The sequence below is a fragment of the Muntiacus reevesi genome, chromosome 3 (genome assembly GCF_963930625.1).
Source record: "Muntiacus reevesi chromosome 3, mMunRee1.1, whole genome shotgun sequence".
NCBI classification, from domain to species: domain Eukaryota; kingdom Metazoa; phylum Chordata; class Mammalia; order Artiodactyla; family Cervidae; genus Muntiacus; species Muntiacus reevesi.
Genome location: NC_089251.1, coordinates 98,858,887 through 98,878,702, shown reverse-complemented (window position 1 = coordinate 98,878,702; position 19,816 = coordinate 98,858,887). Strand labels below are relative to the sequence as shown.

Genomic DNA, 19,816 nt, shown 5'->3' with positions numbered 1-19,816 from the left:
GTCTACAATGCGGGAGACCTGAGTTGGGTCCCTGGGTCAGGAAGATCCCCTGGAGAAGAAAATGGCAACCCACTCCAGTATTGCTGCCTGGAAAATCCCATGGATGGAGGAGCCTGGAGGGCTACAGGTCCATAGGGTCACAAAGAGTCAGATGCGACTGAATGACTTCACTTTCACTTTCAAAGGAGAGGCAGACATAAATGACAGACTTGTGGACACAGTGAGTAAAGGAAGGGGGGGACAAATTGAGCGAGTAGCATTGAAACATATATATTACCATACACTAAATAGCTAGCCAATAGGAATTTTCTGTTTGATGAACGGAGCTCAAATCTGATGCTCTGTGACAACCTAGAGGGGTAGGGTGGGGTGTGGTGGGAGGGAGATTCAAGAGGGAGGGGACATATGTATACCTATGGCTGATTCATGTTGACGTATGGCAGAAACCAACACAATATTGTAATTATCCTCCAATTTAAAATACATTTTTTAAAAAAGCTCTATACAGACCCCGTGTTTTTGTTTTTGTTTTGTTTTTTTAAAAACCTTTGCCCAGTGCACTGGTACTGACCTCCAGTCTAGACTTACTACTTTGTTTCATAAAGAAGGAACCAGGTTTTGGTTGACCAGGCATCCAGCGCCTAACAGGGAGCTGGCCTGAGGCTGGCCTTTCTTTATTGCCTCGTCCAGCATTTACTCTCTGCTGCTCGATGTCTTCAACTGTAACATAGGCATAAATATATAGTGGCCACTTCATAGGGCTGGGTGACACTGAATGAAATAATCCACGTAAGATGCTAGGTTCAGTACCTGATAAACACTGGTCAAAGGTATTGTCACCCCTCCGGCACCAGGCCTTGAGTGACTTTGGAACTGTCTGCAGAAGCAATGGCTGATTCTCATCACCTGTAAGGTTGGCAAGCGCTGTATATTTTGCTCCACAAGATCAGAGCTTTGTCCTGGTCGTGGCAACATCCCCAGTCTCTAGTCCAGTGCTGGCACAGAGCTGGATCATAACAAATGTCAGATGGGTGAGTAAATGAATCATTATTCCTGCTTTGCCAGTGAGGAACTGGAGGTTCTGAGAGGTCAAGTGACTTGCAGATGGTCACACAGCAGCTGGGTTATCTGAGTGGGGATAAAAATCCGCATTTTCTCTCTCTGTCACCCTCCCCCACTCTCCCGCCCTCTCACCAACACAGACACACAGAGGAATTTGACTGTTACCTTTCAGGTTCAAGAAGCATAAGAATCACGGAGCATCTCCAGTTTCGGCAGCAGCCAGGTGTGGATGTGCCCCCGGAGTGGATCAGCTGAGGAAACCAAGTGCTCACATGGGGTGGGGGGAGGTGGAGGTGAAAAAAAGTGACCAAAGCTCTCAGATCCCCCTCATTCACCTCCAGCAGTTCCCCAAAGGCTGAAAGCTATTCTTGGCTTTTTCTAAAAGAGGCGTTTGAAGCCATGAGCCAATTCTTTCCATTCCTGAGCTTGGGTATCATCTATTTCGGGCATTTGTTGTTTTCCATGAGTTGCGGATGCCACTGTGAAGCTGGCCTTTCCTGGACAGCTAGGGCATGAGGGAGTGAGGCAGGAGCCAGGCGGGGCCAGCACTTAAAAATACTTCCTGATTCATTTCTCCTTTGAAAACAAAGCCCTGGGGGCCTTTTGCAACCGCTGGAGCCTGGGAACTGAGCTTCCCAGAGCAGAAAATTGACTGAGCGTGCTGGATGTGTTTGTGGGTCCCAGGAGCAAGAGCAACAACACAGATTTGCTGTGTGACCTCCTTCAAACTCGCTTGACATCTCTGGGCCTGCTGGCCTCCTCTCCAGAATAAGGCCAGGTGGGAAGAAGCTCGTGAACGGTCCCTCCAGCTCTGAGAGCTCCAGGATGAGGACCACCCCTCCCAGGACCAGGTTTTCTTCCTAGATTTGGGCCAGCAAGGGATGCTGAGTCTTGGAGACAGAAGCTAGGAGAAAGCAGCTTTTAGGTCAATCTCTGGGACTCCTTTGTAAGTTGCAGAGCCCTGCAGATGTTCTAAGGGGGTCCAGAATGTTCTTGGAAGGTTCCTGTAATTGCAAAAAGACCAAGCACCACGAAGAAGTGATGAAATAAAGACTCCTGTACGTCCATACCAGATGTGCGGTCTAGCAGCTACAAGAGAGAAACAGATCTGTGTTCTAACAAAGAGGGTTCTCAAAGACGTATTGTTGGACAAAAAAATCAAGTTGCAAAAAAAAAAAAAAATCAAGTTGCAGAATAGAACAATTAGAATGGAATCACTTTTAAAAGCACACATAAATTTACGTGTTTTTCTACACCATGTATTTATGAAAATACACAGGGAAAGTTCCAGAAGAGTTTACCCAGTCTGATGCTCAGTTGCTCAGTTGTGTCTGACTCTGCAGCCCCATGGACTACAGCCGACAGGCTCCTCTGTCCATGGGATTCTCCAGGCAAGAATACTGGAGTGGGTTGCCATGCCCTTGTCCAGGGATCTTCCCAACCCAGGGATCGAACCCACGTCTCTTATGTCTCCTGCACTGGCAGGCACGTTCTTTACCTCTAGTGCCACTTAGGAAGCCCACACAATGTGATAAGAGCCTTTATCTCTAGGTTGGGGAGGAAACTGAATTTGGAATGATGTCAGAGAGAACTGATTTATTTGTAATATCTTTATGGGAAGAATGCATTCGTGTTTTGTTTTTTTTAATTAATCTATTTGAGACATCAGGACGTGGAGGGCCCAGGCGACTTCTCTCAGGCCATCATGGACTGGATCCGATGGTTAGATAATGCAGGAGGAGGGTAGCTGTGGATAGGAGATGAAGGTATATCAGATAGTGGCTTGACCAATAGGCATGTTTATGATTTTAGGGAAGCAAATGGAGATGTCATTCCTCTGCAAGATTTATTGGCTGTTGTAAATTACTTTCTATTGCAAACAGTTGCCTCAGGAGGCAATTAAATTTAGATCATATTGTTCCCAGGTTGACACAGGCAGGTGTCGACTTGCTGAGGCTTTGCACAACAGCCACTGTCTGTAAGAGTGTGCTCGACTGCCTGGAATGGCCAGAATAACTCTATCCTGTGTGGGATGATCTGCTGCTTTGTCAGGCAATGAGTCTATTCAGCCTGGGAGGGTGGGGTTGGCCTAGACTGGGATGCTGAGGGTAGTGCCGAGGCCTCTATCCCAAACCTTGGGCAAACAATCCTAATAGGATGGCAGTTCAGTGGTTGAGACTCAGAGCTTTCACTGCCAAGGGCAAGGGTCGATCCCTGGTATGGGAGCTAAGATCCTGCAAGCTGTGGCTCCCCCCACTGAAAAAAAGAATGGACAAAGCTTTTCTACCATAGCATCTGCCAACACAGCCTCAGGTCTCCTGGAGGGCTTATAAACTGGGAAGTGTGGGGGCACTATTATAATCACCATTATAATGATTGTTAGAGGCAGTTACTATTGTTGACCATGTGTCTGTTACCAAATCTACAGGCACAGACTTTTATAAAATGACCCTTTACGAGGTAGACTAGGGAGCCCACGTGTTGTCCACTCTGGACTGAGCCTGGAGAGTTCTTCCATCCCAGAGCCAAAGGATAAGGGCCAGAGTTTCAGGGTCACCAAACTACAACCCCGGTCCACTTGTTTAGGGTGATGGCTGGGTGATGAGTGCACACAGGGTTGGTAAATGCACAGGCCCAGGCGCTCCTTAACCAGCTGTGTTTCCAGTCGGTGCTCTGTCATAGATTCCAGGCCTCACTGCCAGCTATCACTGCACAGCTCACTGGCCCACCACATCCTCACCAGCGCTCAAGTCTTCCCCTGTACACTTTCTCCTTCTCAGGCTGTGTTCCCTGATTCAGTTAACCGCACTGCCAAGAAACACTGAGGGGAATGACTGAGGGAGCCTGTACTAGAGCTCAGATGCTCAGCTCCATCATTTACCAGCTGTCTTACTTGAGCTAATTAATCCTTTGGAGCCTCAGTTTTATCGTATAAAATTAGGAAATGCATAGGGCTGTTTGTATTAAAACTATTCAACAATTTGTGGTTGCCTACTCTGTGTTAAGACAGGGTTCAAGTCCATATGTGAGACCTTGGCTCTTTTTTTCAAATTGTGGGAAAATATGCATTACATGAAATTTACCATTTTAACCATTTTTAAGTATACAGTTCAGGGACGTGAAATACGTCCACACTTTTGTGCAACCATCACCACCATTCATCTTCTGAAATTTTTCATCTTGCAAAACTGAAAATCTGTACTTATTTGTGTGTGTGTGTGTTAGTCACTCAGTCATGTTCCACTCTTTGCAATCCCATGTACTGTAGTCTGCCAGGCTCCTCTGTCCATGGAATTCTCCAGGCGGGAATACTGGAGTGGGTTGCCAATCCTTTCTCTAGGTGATCTTCCTGACCCAGGAATCGAACCCAAGTCTCCTGCTTTGGAGGCAGATTCTTTACCATCTGAGCCGCTAGGGAAGCCTTATTAAATACTAATTCCTATCCCACCTACCTCCCCCCAGCCCTTGGCAACCATAATTCTATACTATTTGTTCCATGAATTTGACTCTAAGTACTTTATATACATGGAATCATACAGTATTTGTAGCTTGTGTCTGGTTTATTTTACATAGCATAATGTCTTCAAGGTTCATCCATGTTGTGGCACATGGGAGAATTCCCTTCCTTTTTCAGACTGAGTGATAGTCCCGTGTATGTACATACCACAGTTTTGGGCTCCCTGATGGCTCAGTTGGTAAAGAATCCGCCTGCAATGCAGGAGACCCTGGTTAGATTTCTAGGTCGGGAAGATCCCCTGGAGAAGGGATAGGCTACCCACTCCAGTATTCTTGGGCTTCCCTTGTGGATCAGCTGGTAAAGAATCTGCCCACAATGCAGGAGACCTGGGTGGTTGGGAAGATCCCCTGGAGAAGGGAAAGGCTACCCACTCCAGTATTCTGGCCTGGAGAATTCCATGGACTGTATAGTTTATGGGCCGCAAAGAGTTGGACACAACTGAGCGACTTTCACTTTCACCACAGTTTAGGGGCTTCCCAGATGGCTCAGCAGTAAAGAACCCGCCGGCAATGCAGGAGATGGAGACACAGGTTTGATCCCTGGGTTGGCAGGATCCCCTGGAGGAAGAAATGACAACCTACTCCAGTATTTGTGCCTGAAAAATCCCATGGACAGAGGAGCCTGGGTGGGCCATGGTTCAAAGGGTGGCAAAGACTTGGGTTCGACTGCGTACACACCACAGTTTACCCATTCATCCATCAATGGACACTGGATTGCTTCCATTTTTTGGCTATTGTGAACAATGCTTACAGACCTTGAACTCTCAAACCCAAGAGAAAACCCAAGTTTTCTCTTCTGTGAGGTGAATATGGCTGAGTTACTTCTCCCTCTGGCAGAAGCCCAGCTGCAGCTGGCTCAGCATCTCCTAAGGCACCTAGTCCACTCAAAACCTCATCTCCCCAAGCAGGGATCATGCCCCCTCTTTCCGCTGCTCACCTTGTAGCTGCCCTCTCTGTCTTTGAGACACAGGTGGACACAGGCCCCCGTCAGCAGGTTTCCTGCCCCAGGCATTTCTGGGCCCCCACAGAGCTTTGGCCGAGGACTTGTTACTTTGGAAGGGGTCCTTGTTTAGCTATCACCAACCATCTCTACTTCTAAGTTGGGATGGAAGGGAGATGGGAGATGTCTTCCACCCAGTTCAAGTCACAGTCGGAAGCGCTTTGCTACCCCACCCAGACCCCAGTGCCCTGCTTAAGACCAAAGAGGAAATTTCCAAGACTCGAGTTTTGCCTCCAGAGGCGCAAGGCAGCCGTGATTCCCGGGCGTTCTGCCTCAGCCCCTCCGGGTGTGGAGCCTAGCTCCGCAGCGTCCGCGCCCGGGGAGGGGGAGAACACACTACAGCTCCCAGGGTTCTGCGGGCTGAGGAGGCGGTCCCCACCCTGGCGGAAGAGTTGGACCCACCAACCGGAGCCCAGAGCGGGGCTGGGGGCGGGCGGGGGCGGGGCCGGGTGGGAGGCGGCCGGCGAGCGGCGCCCCTGGGTCAGTCGCGCGGGGAGCGCGGGGTCCGGAGAGAGGAACGCGAGGAGGGTGCTGTGGTGGCGCCGCGCGCGCTCTCCGGGCCATGGGTAAGTGGCTCTGCGGTGCGCCCGGGACGGGACGGGCGGCCCCGCGGGAGGGCGAGGTTGTGGCGCCAGGTCTTTCCCGGCGCTCGCGGCGGCGGTCGGTGCTGCCTTGGGGGGCGAGCGGGGGCTGGGGGTGGACTCGGGGGCGAGAGCGCGGGGAGCTAGTCTGGCCCGGGACGCCCGCGTCCTCCCGCCGCGAGCCGGGGCCAAAGCCTAGTGTCGGGCGCGCGCTGTTCGAAAAAAGGAAAGACAAAAAGTTTTGGCGGCCAAGGGGCTTCCCGGGCGTTTATCTCGAAACTCTCTTCGTCGTCTCTTGACTGAAATTTACCAAGTCCTGTACGGTTCTGTCATCCCACTTCCTGCTGTGGTTTTCAATCTCGAGCTGGTCTCAGCTAATTTGTTGTGACAGCTGTCCGCAGCAGTTCTGTCTGCAGTACCCCCCGCCCCCCACCTTCCCCTCTCCCCTCCCCGCCGTCACATCCCGGCGGTTCTCAGAATCCGCCGGCGCCGCCGAGAAGGGGCACCGGGGTCCGCTGGGCGCGCGGGGCGCTTTCCACTGCGGCTGCCGTTTCCTGAAAGTGACTCTGCGCGGGTTTTGAAGAACTTGCTCAATGCATTTTGAAGAATCAACTGTTCCTCTTTAAGCCGAGAGTAGTGCTGATTCTTCGGCGGTTACCGGCTTCTCGCCCCCTACCCTTTCTCTTTCTCTTTCCTCTTCCCTTTTTTCTTTTTTCTGTAGTCTCTCTTCTTCTTGTCTCCTGTCCACCCTCCTCTGTAACCTCCCACTCCCAACCCCCGGCAGGGAAGAAGTAACTCCTTCTTTGCTCCGCTCATCTTTCTCCTGTGTCTCTTTTCTCCCCTTGGGGCTCCAGAAGGGACAGCGTGGCGGACCCGCGAGTGATGGGGGGCGGGGAGGGGGTGGAAAGCGGAGACGCACGGGCTGCGAGGAGAGAAGCGTTTGACTTCGCGCTCAGTTCGAATCGCGGACCAAACCCGGTTGCCTCGTCTCGGTCCCTGCGCAGAGTTTTCAGGGGGCGCGGCCTCAGGCCCTCCAGCCGGACGGACGCTGGGAATAGGAGAGATCGCCCGATGCCGGACCCCCAAGGGCTCAGGGTGCGGGCCTGGAGGCACTGGACTGGCCAGACCCAGGGTCCCTTTCTTTGCGGGCTCGTCAGCTAGCCAAGAGGAGTCCGCGGAGCTGAAGGGAGGAGAACAGGTGCTTTTTGCCCCAGCTGGAGCACCAGAGTTGGGGGATGTGGGGTCTCTGTGCCCAGAGGCCATGCTAGGGCAGAGATGGCAGCTAGTGGGTTGGGTCACCCGGGTGGAGTTCCAGAGCCTGTCCAAGCCCTGGGGACCCTTCTGGACCTTGAACTTGGAATGGCAGTGGTAGAAAGGACCTCAGAGAATCAGCCTCTCTCTCCGCGGGGCTTACAGTCTGAGAAACTGAGGCTTAGAGACCAGCCCTGGTCTGACAGTGAGGACAGTTTAGGCCTCTGGGACCCTGCCCCTCTCTCCCTTCCCAATGGTCTCCTGTTCCCAGGTGGGAAATTGACCTGGGATGGCCCACACCCGCCTGGGACCTTGCTTTACCGGCTGGGCTTCGAGAGCCACTCTGGGAGAGTTGTAGTAGGAGAGAGAGCGAGCAGAGTGCCCCAGGCAGAAGTCAGGCAGCCTTCCTGTGTCCTGACTGCGCTCTACTGTTGACCCACGTCTTGGACAAGCCGCCACCCAGCCCAGTTTGGTGGGGACACAGGAAGCAGTACAGAGATGGAGCTGTTAATTTTATCACCAGATACCACCCAGACTTGGAGGGGCAAGACAGTGGGGACTCAGCCCCACCCTGGATCAGGGTCTTTCAGGACCACCAGACCCCAGGGGGCTGGGAGTTGGTCGTTCCACATTCGTGCCCCCACACCCCTCCTTTCCACACTCAAGGCCGTCACTTTGGCCCCAGCTGCTCCCCCACCCTGGCCCCTTTTCCCTCCCCTGAGACACGGAGGCAGGGCCGGGTGGGTAGCTGCATAGGTCTAGGTTGTCCGTCTGTCCTCCATGCAGGTTGGAGCACAGCCCTTGGCAGGTCCCGCCTCCCCAAACCACTGCTCCTCCAGGCAGCCGGCTCCGAGCTGAGTGGACTGGCGGCTTCAAAGGTTGTCTTTGTTTCAGCTCCAGCTCTAGCCGAAGAGCAACTTAAGCCAACAACCTCAGGCAAGAAGGTGTGGCATGTCTGCTGGTTGTTACTGAGGCCTCTGTTAGCATTATTGTCGTAATTGACACGGTGCTCCCAGTGGGTGACTTTTCATGAAAGGAAGTGTCGCTTCCTTTCCATCACACCGAGAGTGAATGAGGCGGGGCAGGAGGGGGAGCAGCGAGACAGTGAGGGAGAGAGAGAGGCCTTGAGCTAGTCACAGCCCAGCTCCTCTGTCAGGTCATGTTTGTGAAGCAGCTGCTCCCTGCGGTGCAGAACTCTAGGCACTGAGACACAGCGGAGTGACAGACCTCAGATCTCACACACACCTGCAAGCACACACACACGCACACACACCCACGCATGCACCCATGCACACACACCCACTCACACACATGCACACATACCCACACACACACGCGCGCACATACACCCACGCACCCACACCCATGCACACACACCCACTCACGTGCATGCGCACACACCCCCGCACGCATGCACACATACACACGCATCCACACCCACGCATACACCCACGCACACACACCCACTCACATGCACACACACCCCCCCACACGCACACACGCGTGCACACACACACGCACCCACACATACACCCCCACACACATACCCACTCACGTGTGTGCACACACACCCCCGCACGCACGCACACACACACGCACCCACACCCACGCATACACCCATGCACACACACCCACTCACGTGTGTGCACACACACCCCCGCACGCACACACATCCCCGCACGCACGCACGCACCCACACCCACGCATACACTCACACACACACATTCACGTGTGCGCACACACCCCCACGCATGCACACACCCACACCCATGCATACACCCACACACACACACCCCCGCACGCACGCACACATACACACGCACCCACACCCACGCATACACATCCACTCACACGCACACACACATGCACGCACACACACATGCACACATACCCCCCATGCGCGCGCACACACCCACGCATGCACACACAGCCACACCCACACATGCACACACACCCACACACACACACCCACACGCACACACACACACACAAACATAGCCACCTGTAGTTTTTTGGCGGGGAGCCTCGTTTCTCGCTTCATTCTGCTTAGAGCGTTGGGCCCATTGGGTCTAACAGACTCACCTTATAGGTGGGAGAAGGAAATACAGAAACACCTGTGTGGGGTCAGAGCCCCCTCCCCACCCTCGTATGCTTTCAGCTTCAATGGGAGGACAGGCCCAGGTTCTTATCAGCAGGTTAACAGGGATGCTGCAATGTGACACTGCAGGTCCCCTGGGGAGAGACAGCCAGTTTGCTCCCTCTGAGCACAGAGAAGGAACCTGGGGTCTCGCTTTATTGTTGTTTAGTCACTAAGTTGTGTCTGACTCTTTGTGACCTCATGGACTATAGCCTGCCAGGCTCCTTTTTCCATGGGATTTCCCAGGCAAGTATACTGGAGTAGCTTGCCGTTTCCTTCTCTGGGGGATCTTCCTGACCCAGGGATCAAACCCTCATCTCCAGCATTGGAAGGTAGATTCTTTACCACTGAGCCAACAGGGAAGCCCTGGGGTTTCCCTGCTCCCATCAACTCACTCTTGACCTTGGAGTCTGTGTCTTGAGACAGGGAAACTGCACTAGTTGCAAATCTCAGCTTTGCCACTAGTAAGCCATGTGACCTCAGGTGAGCTACTGAACCTCTCAGATCCTCAGATCTAGTACTATTCTGTTAATGGGGGCAGAGAGATAGTCATACCCACTGGGCGCTGGGAAAATGTAGTGAGCCAGTGTTCAGAAGTGCCCAGACCCTGGCCTAGGGGAGGCTGGTTTCCGTTGGTGAAGTGCACAGTGTGGGGAGGGAGGCATGGCTGGAGAGCAGGCTGGCTTCATTTAAGGAGCCTCCTCCTCCACAGCTAGTGACTGACATTAACGTCTTCACTGCCTCGGCTTTAGGATCGAGGGTTAAGCGTGACTTCCACAAAGCTGTGGAGTTGAGCAGACTGCTGTCACAGGCAGGGCTGCTGCCCCGCTCCCTCGCTGCCCGTGAAGGGGCTGGATCGCCCGGCCATGCCCGTTCGCCGGCTGAGAGGGGGTCACACGGCCGGGGCTTTGAGCAAACTCCTGCTGCCGTTGTTTGTCAGGCCTCTTCTCACTCAGTTGTCTAGCTGCACGCAGCTGGGAATAAGCTCAACAGGGACCACAGCGCCCTTGGGTAGGAGGAGCCGCTGAGCCATGCGGAGGAGACCGCAATCTGGGGAGACACTGCTCCTGCCGAGGAGGGTGCACGTCAGAAAGACGTCGTCACTTTCAGAGCAATTTCTAAGTTTAAGTGCAATTCAGTCAAAACCTCAGGGGCTTTTGTTTCTTTCTTCTCCTTCGTCCTTTCCCTCTCTCTCTCTTTCATCCTGGAATGTGACAGAATTATCCTAGAGTTCAGATGGAATTTTTTAAGAGGAGTAATGATGGGGGACTTGAGCTCTGGATAGTAAGTTTTGTTACAACGCGACAGAAATTAAAACTGTGCATGGGTCCAACATTCCACAAGGAATGAAAGAAAACAGAAAGTCCAAAACCAGCTCCCAGAGTGTTCATTATAAACCTTTAGATTGTGGGGAAAGTAGTATTTCAGACTATGCGGGGAGGAGATCACTCAGTCTATGCTGGGGTCTGGGGAGCTGGGCAGGCAGGAGGACTCACCTGGCCCTTACGGGAGGGGGTTTCAAACTTATTTCTCAAGGCAGAACTCTTTTTTCCAAATGAAGATTTAGCGGGAACTATGATCTTGCAATGACTGGAGAAGAGAGGGAGAGGACAGGCTGGGGAAGGAGAGTGAAGACTCTCCCCACCCCCTCATCCAGGGCTGCGGCCCAGGTGGGCGAGAATGGGGGCCGGTTCACCCAGCCGCACACAGAGATGGAGTGTCTTCCCTTTGTGGCTCTCATCCCGGTCTCTGCTGGGCTGAAACAGCTCAGATGGTGACCTCCTTCCCAGGTGACTCGAGTGCCCAAGTCCTGGAGATTTCCCTAGGAGAGCATGGCCCCTGCAACCTAGCAGGAGCGACCAGGGCCATTCTGTCCCGGTGGCCCTTAACCTGGCTGCCCTCTCAGGCACCCTGGGAATTTTTAAACCCTGAAGCCCCTTGTTGTTTAGGCGCTAAGTCCTCTCTGATTCTTTCGCAACCCCATGGACTGTAGCCTGCCAGGCTCCTGTGTCCATGGGATTTCCCAGGCTAGAATACTGGAGTGGGGTGCAATTCCCTTCTCCAGGGGATCTTCCTGACCCACGGATGGAACCCATGTTCCATACTGGCAGGCTGATTCTTTACTGTGGAGCCACCCGGAAAACCCCTGGCGCCCCCTGCAGGACCTTAAGTCAGCCTCCCGTTGGGGGAGACAGGCGCCACGTCTTTTAAATTCTCTCTGGGTGAGTCCAGTGGGCCCTGGGCCCACCACCTTCTTTCCCTGAGGCCCGAGGACAGCCTTGTAGCCGACCTGCAGGAGGGTGCCAGGGAGAAGCCTCGTCACAGGAACAGATGGACAGAGTCTTTCGGAGCCAAGCATTTTCCCTTCAGGAAAGAAGGGAGAGGGGATGTGAAAGCAAAGCAGAGAAGGGAAAGGAGAAAAGCTGGGGGGCACAGGTGTGCCGATTAGCTGAAGGCTTCAGGATTCACGGATAGTTAGCAAAGGATATCAGTGTCTTTCTGCCCCCCACCCCTGCCCCAATTCACAGAAGGAAAGATGGAGGTGCAGAGCTGCCCAAGGCCTGGTTGGAAAGGCATCCGTCAGGGGTGCGAGGGGTCAGTTATTAGTACCCAGTGATTTCTGGAGATTGGCTGTGTCTCCGGTGATCAGGAGCCAGCCTGCAAGGACGGCCCAGGCCCAATTGGCATGAGGCTCAGTTTCTCTTCCAGGCTTATTCGGACTCCCCAGCAAAGCTTGTGAATGTCGGTGCTAAGCACCACAGCTGTAGTGGTGGCGAGGCCAGGCCCCTGGGCGGGTGGTTGGACAGACCTTGTCTTGAATGTGGTCCCCCAGGGAGGCAGGCAACTTACTCTCTCTTTAAAACAGGATCCCTCTGGGACTCAGTGAGAGAACAGATATATGAAAGGGCCAGGGACACAGAGCCGAGAACCCGAATGGCACTTCTGTGAACAGCCGCCAAGGGGACACTGTCCAGCAGCCAGAGGTCTACAGCTCAGGCTCCTGGGTACCGCTGGCCTCGTGGGTCACTCTGCTGTGGGTTTCTTCTTTTTTTTTTAAATTTATTTTTGGCTGTGCTAAGTCTTTTTCACTGCACAGGCTCTTTCTCTGGTTGCAGTGAGCAGGGGCTGCCTCTGGTTGTGGAGTGCACGCTTCTCTCTGTGGTGGCTTCTCCTGTTGAAGAGCAGGCTCTTGGCTGGAGGGCTTCAGTCATTATGGCCCCCCCAGCTCTAGAGCGCAGGCTCGGTAGTTGTGGCTCGCAAGCTTAGTTGCTCCGCAGTATGTGGGCTCTTCTCGGACCAGGGATTGAACCCACATCTCCTGCATAGGCAGGTGGATTGTTTACCACTGAGCCCCCAGGGAAGCCCAGGTTTCTTGTTCTTAAAAAGTTTCTTTTCTACCTGGGATGGAGGGGGAATCTTGCAGGTTCCCAGAAGTAAGGCTTTTTCTGAGCTGCAGTGAACCAGGACACTTCATGCAACATGAACAAAAAGGAGAAAAGAAAGGCTGGGCTCACATGGCCAATCACCCACTGCGTGGCCAGAGCAGCTCGCGGTGGCTATGTCTTTGCAGCCATCAACTCTCAGGATGCCCTTAGGAGAATCGAGCTCCTGGCTCCTCCCTGCCCTCCATCAGGTTGTTGTGGGAGTCACCCATCTTCTCCTCCAAAATGGGACTTCCCTAGTAGCTCAGACAGTAAAGAATCCACCTGCAATGCAGGAGAGCCGGGTTGGATCCCTCGGTGGGGAAGATCTCCTGGAGGAGGTAATGGCCACCTGCTCCAGTATTTTTGCCTGGAATATCCCATGGACAGAGGAGACATTTTCCCTTACCTACCACCTGCTGTGGGCAGGGGGTGCTGGGTGGCCTCACTGAACTGTCAGGAGGCCAGACGAGCCACGGGCATCTCAGTCCAGATGGCCCCATCTGTATGGTATGAGGAGGTGAGGAAGACTAGAGAGAAGTGCTCTGCTTGGCTGAGGGCTGGGAAGGCCCCCAATACCTGCTTGGGGCTTGTCAGTTGAGACCTGAAGGGTCACCAGGAGCCATGAAGGTGAGGGGAGTATGTGGCCTAATTAGGGGCAGTTAGGACTCTGCTGCAGACACGACTGAGTGACCTCCCTTTCACTTTTCACTTTCATGCATTGGAGAAGGAAATGGCAACCCACTCTAGTGTTCTTGCCCGGAGAATCCCAGGGACGGGGGAGCCTAGTGGTCTTCTGTCTATGGGCTTGCGCAGAGTCGGACACGACTGAAGTGATTTAGCAGCAGCAGGACTCTGCTGAGCTTCCCAGGTGGCACTAGTGGTAAAGAGTCTGCCTGCCAATGCAGGAGATGCCAGAGATGTGAGTTTGATCCCTGGGTCAGGAAGGTCCCCTCGAGAGTATGGCAACCCACTCCAGTATTCTCGCCTGGAGAATCGCATGGATGGAGGAGTCTGGTAGGCTACAGTCTCTGGAGTTGCAAACGAATCAGACATGACTGAGCATGCATGGGAACACAAGGGATGCCTAAGAAAAGCTTGGATGCGTCATAAACAGGAACTTTCTTCTTGGTTATTCATGGAGGGTCTATGGTCCCAGCAGCCCCGCCGCCTTCCTGCCACCCACTCCTCTGCCAGCATCTCATGTTCTCACTCTCCCCTGCCCTTCTCCCCTTCTTCTTCTCCTCTAGCACCGCCGGTCAAAGGCAAAAGGAAGCAGTCAGAGGAAGGGGAGCCCCTAGACCCCCCAGTGTCTCCTCAGCCCGATGGTGAGCCGAGCAGGAGCCAGAGCCCCGTGCACCTGGAGGTGAGCTGGGTGACCCTCCCCCACTGGGCCCCTTCCTCACCCTGCTCCACCTCTGTGCAGCTTCCCAGGTGACCTCGGAGACTCCCTGCAAATGTGTTCCCTGACCCCCCTAGCCCTGAAAGAGTCCAGAGAGGGGCACAGCCCCACTGTCTGGGGCCTTGTGCTGGGCGCTGGGCAGATGGGAGGGCTCGCCCATCGCCTCTGGCTGGATGTTCAGGCTTGGTTTTTACAGCAGAACCCTTTTATTACATGAGGATGACCTGATCTATAAAAGTTTTTATGATCTATAAAACAGTAAAGCACTGCTCTACGATGTTAAGCTACACATACACCCTTCTGTCCCTCCAAACATAAAACACGGACGCTGAAGTCACGTAGTGAGGTCAGTGCTGCTGCGCTGACCAGCACGGTCACGGCCGTCAACCTCTGCATTAGTGCTCTTTGGCCATTTGCTTCGGAGGCACAAGCTGGAGGGAGCTGCAAATGAGAACAGGTTTTAACAGATTTCCTGGAGTTCAGAGAAGAGGAACAAAAAAGCATGTTCATTTGAAGAGCTGTGGTCAGAGCGCCTCCGTTCTGAGGTGCGGCAGTGTGTTCCAATTTCATAGGTGACATGCAAGCTGGCTTGTTTATTTCCAGAGGTCTTTGATTAGTCAAAACCACGGTCATGATACTCGAATAGAGTATTTTTGGAACACATGGCTCTCTGCACGATTCTCACCCTGATGACGGTTGCCAGCCCTCTCGTGTTTGGGGCCACCCCAGACGGGACCCCAACCCCGGCCCCACAGGAGCCCCTGCCTTGAGCCACCAGCCACAGGAAGGGCATCGGGAGAAATCCCCACTGGGAGCAGAAGCCAAAAGACCTGTGCATTGGACACAATAGCCCTCTGGAGCCCAGGACAGGGTCTCTCTGCCCCGAGCTGAGCACATGGACAGGCGGGTCACAGAAGCAAGCCTGGCCGAACAGCCCCACAGCTGGAACGCACCTTCCTTTGGCTTGGACCACAGGGGCCACTGGGAACCCCGGGGCCACGAAGCCTGCCTCCAGGCTGGTAGAGGAGCTGAGTTGGCGATGTGACAACCTAGAGCCAGGTGAAGAAGCCATCAGAAGCTTGAAGGGGCAGGGCTGCTCCCGTGGCTGTCCCTGGAGCCAGGCCTCTGTGGACCTTGACCTGGGGTCCTGGGCTAACATGGAACACCTCTGTCTTTCTGACCCCAGGAACAACCTCTGCAGCCCAGAGTTGGGTCTGGGGGTCTACTCCCTCCTCTGGGAGCCTGGGGTTGGTGGCCATGCATCTCCTTCCTCCCCAGCAGCCAGTGGTTCCGCCTCTCCGCAGCCTCCTGCCAACTGGGGGCTCATCCCACTGCCTCGTGTTCTTTCCCCAGGAGCCCCCCGAGGCAGGCAGGGAGCGGGAGGAGGAGCAGGAGGAGGAGCAGGCCTTCCTGGTCAGTCTCTACAAGTTCATGAAGGAGCGACGCACACCCATCGAGAGGGTGCCCCATCTCGGCTTCAAGCAGAGTGCGTGCCCGGGGTGCAGGCACGGGAGGGGGGCCCAGCCGGGACCTCCATTCGGGGCGACCCCCGCCGCTGCCAGCCCACAGGGGTTGCACACAGAAAGGCTGCCTCCCTCCAGGCACTGGCCTGGCAGTGGGTGGGGCCAGATGTCCGTCCTCACAGGCCACTGGGCCCCCAGCACACAGGGTGCGGTCTGCCCAGCCATCCCGGTGGCCCTGTCTGGGTATGTGCTGGTTCTGTGCCTGCCTGTGGGGCCATGGGGACAGACTGCAGGCTGCCTGCTCCTCCCACCAAGACTGACAGCGGCCCCGCCCTCTCTTGTCCCCAGTTAACCTGTGGAAGATCTACAAGGCCGTGGAGAAGCTAGGGGCCTATGAACTGGTAAGGACGGCTCCTCTGAGTCCTCACCCTGCCATGTCCCCTGGCACAGCTCGGCTGTGCCCCTGGGGAGCTCGGGAAAAGAGGGAGCCCGGGAAAAGAGGGAGACCAGCAGACCTGCCCTTTCCCCTCGCAGGAGGATGAGGCGGTGTCCAAACCCTTTCCCCAGCCCCCTGTGAGCCACGGGGAGGAGGGTACTTTGCTGTTCCAAGCAAGATTGTCGCCCTTTCCATCTGTTCTGTCCTTGCATTCACAGAGGGCCAGTGCTCGGGCAGCCCCTGGGAGGGGGCTTGGCTGGCTACTGGCCAGGGGAGCCCCCTCCAACCCCCCTGCCCCTGCTGGTGGAGAAGCAATTATAAAACGGCCTCCAAGTGGGGAGCCCGAGCTGCCAGGGCCCCACAGGCAGGGGTGCCCGCCAGCCGTGCCCTGACATGGTGCCCTTGCAGGTGACTGGCCGCCGCCTCTGGAAGAATGTGTACGACGAGCTGGGGGGCAGCCCGGGCAGCACCAGCGCGGCCACGTGCACGCGCCGCCACTACGAGAGGTGCGGGGCGCCTGGGCCTCCACCCAGGGCTAGGCCAGCAACTCCAAGGGGCGGTGGGGCTGGGGGCGGGCGGCAGGCCTCCCGGACAAGACACAGCGTGCGGACCCCGCGGCGGGGGTTGTCTGTGTGCCTGTTGGGCAGGGGGGAAGCCGGGGGGCGGGGTGGGCCTAGACGGTGGGCCAGCTCGGCCCATTGGCGACATGTCTGGCTCCTCCCCAGGCTGGTCCTCCCATACGTGCGGCACCTGAAGGGGGAGGATGACAAGCCCCTGCCCCCCTCCAAGCCCAGGAAGCAGTACAAGATGGCCAAGGAGCCTCGGGGGGATGAGGGGGCCCCTGAGAGGCCGAAGAAGGTCAAGGAGGAGAAGCGGGTGGGCCAGGTGAGCTGAGCCCCGCGCGGCACCTCTCACAGCGCCCCTACCAGTCCTCACTGTGGCTGCAGAGCTCCCTGCCCGGAACCCCCAGGACTCCCCTCCCCCAAGGGCAGCACGGGGCGGGCAAGGGTCAAGTTGGGGGTACACATGGGGTCTGAGCCCTAGTCTGCACCCCATTTCACCAGTCCCCATGTCCTGACACCAGGCTGTGTCTGTTCAGAGGGACGCCTTTTGACAGTTCTGCACGAAGGTGCTAGAAGGGCTGGCTCCCTCCTGTCACCATGTCCTCAGGTCAGTGTTGCACGGCTCACACCCAGCCCTGAGGCTTGACCTTTTCTCATTCTAGCTGATGCCCGGAAAGACCAAGACAGACGCCCCTGACCTGGCAAGGCTTCCTAGCCAGGAGACACCCAGGGACAGCGTGGAGCAGCGAGGCCCGGCCTCGGGGCCCTCTCTGCCCTTTGTGGGCGCGAGTGGCTGCCCGGAGGCCTACAAACGGCTCCTGTCCAGCTTCTACTGCAGAGGGACACATGGTATCATGTCACCACTGGCCAAAAAGAAGCTCCTGGCCCAGGTGAGCAAGGCAGAGGCCTTGCAGTGTCAGGAGGAGGGCTGTCGCCACGGGGCAGGTGGGGAGCCCCAGGCGTCCCCAGTTGTCCCCCCCGTGGAGGGTCCCCAGAGCCCAGGAGGGCCGGCCGAGAACTCCAGACACCGGCTGACACCTCTGGAAGGAAGGCAGGCCTCCAGGGGCGGCCTCTGGGAGGAGACACCAGCAAGCCCTCGCCCGTCGGCCCCCGTCTTCACCGGCTGCTTCCACGCCTACCCCAGCGAGGTGCTGAAGCCTGTCAGTCAGCATCCCAGGGACCTTTTCCCCAGTCTTAAAGATAGGGTGTTGTTGGGGCCCCCTGCCAAGGAGGAGGGGCTGCCAGCCAAAGAGCCCCCACTGGTGTGGGGCGGGGATGCCAGCCGCCCTTCTGCATTCCACAAGGGCAGCTCCAGAAAGGGCAGCCTCTACCCCAAACCCAAAGCCTGCTGGGTGTCCCCCATGACCAAGGTCCCTGCTGAGAGCCCCGTGCCCCTGCCCACCTTCCTGAGCAGCCCAGGCCTGAGCCACAAGCGCAGCCTGGCGGAAGAGGGCTCGGTCCACGGCGGCAAAAAACTGCGGGCAGTGTCTCCCTTTCTTAAGGAGGTGAATGCCCAGGAGTGTGGGACCAATCCCGGGGGCCCTGACCTGGCCGTCTCCTGCCTGCTGGGCCCTGCCCTCCCGGAGGCCTACAGGGGTACCATGCTGCGCTGCCCACTGAACTTCACTGGCACCCTGGGCCCCTTAAAGGGCCAGGCCACCCTCCCCTTCAGCCCCCTGGTCATCCCCGCCTTCCCAGCCCACCTGCTGGCTGCCACAGCGCCCTCGCCCATGACCGCTGGCCTGATGCACCTCCCACCGGCGTCCTTTGACGGTGCCCTGTGCCACAGACTCTGCCCGGCCTCATCTCCATGGCACGTGCCGCCTGCCACAGCCTACACAGCACCCCACTTCTCTTTCCACCTCAACACCAAGCTGTAGGTCTGAGCCCGCCATGCTGTCCTGACAGCCACTGCTGGTAGCTCTGGCCTGGAGCCCCTCCTCAGGAGAGCTTGCCTGTGCCTGATAGGGACGGGCCCTCGACTGGGAAGCCTGGCCCAAAAAGAGGCCCTGGGCAAACTGGGTTTCTCTCTCAAGATGGCAGCCCGAGCCCAGGGGCTGGGGCCCAGTGATGGCATGCCTCGGGTGAAGACTTGGAGAGGCAGACAACTGCCAGCCTGGGCCCCAGAGCAGGGATCGGGGTGGGTGAAGGGGAAAAGGCAATAAAACATCAGTGAGAAAAAAAACACCTGTGAGTCCAGGCAGCCCTGAGGTGTGTGGCGTGGACTTTGCATAGCAGCGGGGTGGGGGTGTTGAGGGGAGCGCCACCCACAGGGTGACTGAGCCAAGGAGAGGGGCCACTCCTGCTTGGGATGCTGTCAGGAGTAAAGAGCAGGGCCAGAGCAAACCCAGCCTCCAGCTCGTACTTCCGCATGCTGTGCCCTCTGTCCTGTGCCTTCAGCCCACTGGGCTGGTTGAGTCTGGGGACAACCAGCTGTTACCCTCCCCATGGTGCAGACCGGAGTCTGACACTGAGAGGCTGGGACTTGCCCCGGTTCCCCCAGTGGGTACGTGGGAGAGCAGAGCTGCGCACTGGGGTGTGATCCAGCACCCTGAGCTCAACCACATGGATGCACCGCAGCTGTCAGCAGCGCTCCGGGGGCTGAGGGTGCAAGCAGGACGCTGGAGTCACCTGCCCTGGGTGCCAACTTGGGGGGCTGCTGTCGAGTCTTCTTGGTGAGCCCTTCTATTCACCTGCCACATGTTCGGGGTGGGGGCACAAGTGGTTCCCACCAGGGGCGCCTGGAGGGAAAGGGATGAAGGGAGTCAGAATCTTCACCTGGGCATTGGCCTTTGGTGCGGCTGCTCCTGGGGCTCGGACCCTTCAGCCTAACGCCCTCCTTGCTATGGGCTCTGCCTGGAGAGCAGTGTGTCCTCACCTGTTGCAGGGACGGGTGCCCCGTCAGAGGCATTGCTCCCCTCCCCTCCTCAGGCTGCCTGTTCTTAGAACCTGGGCACAGCCGCCGGCCAAGCTCCATACAGGT

At 56.3% G+C, this 19,816-nt stretch overlaps 2 protein-coding genes across 8 annotated transcripts in view; one reads left to right on the top strand and one right to left on the bottom strand.

The window, feature by feature from the left end:
* Positions 1-2,675: 2,675 nt before the first annotated feature.
* KANSL3 (KAT8 regulatory NSL complex subunit 3) overlaps positions 2,676-19,816 on the bottom strand; it is a 69,213-nt gene continuing 52,072 nt past the window's right edge. For 3 of the 6 annotated variants that reach the window (XM_065929788.1, XM_065929789.1, XM_065929790.1), the window contains exon 22: positions 14,373-14,812. In XM_065929788.1, coding sequence (XP_065785860.1) covers positions 14,651-14,812 — 162 coding nt within the window. In that variant the 3' untranslated portion in view covers positions 14,373-14,650. Of the gene's footprint in view, positions 2,810-14,372; positions 14,813-19,816 lie in introns of those variants that run through there. The other 3 variants (XM_065929792.1, XM_065929795.1, XM_065929791.1) reach the window with 3 other exon arrangements.
* ARID5A (AT-rich interaction domain 5A) lies at positions 6,032-19,018 on the top strand. Of its 2 annotated transcripts, XM_065929796.1 has the most exons (7): positions 6,032-6,144; positions 14,220-14,335; positions 15,725-15,857; positions 16,183-16,235; positions 16,679-16,776; positions 16,996-17,155; positions 17,496-19,018. In XM_065929796.1, the coding sequence occupies exons 1-7, from the start codon at positions 6,141-6,143 to the stop codon at positions 18,711-18,713; spliced, it is 1,782 nt and encodes a 593-aa protein (XP_065785868.1). In that variant the 5' UTR covers positions 6,032-6,140; the 3' UTR covers positions 18,714-19,018. The 2 variants fall into 2 exon arrangements, with proteins under 2 accessions (XP_065785868.1, XP_065785869.1); XM_065929797.1 differs by lacking the exons at positions 6,032-6,144; positions 15,725-15,857 and having other exon boundaries at positions 14,219-14,335.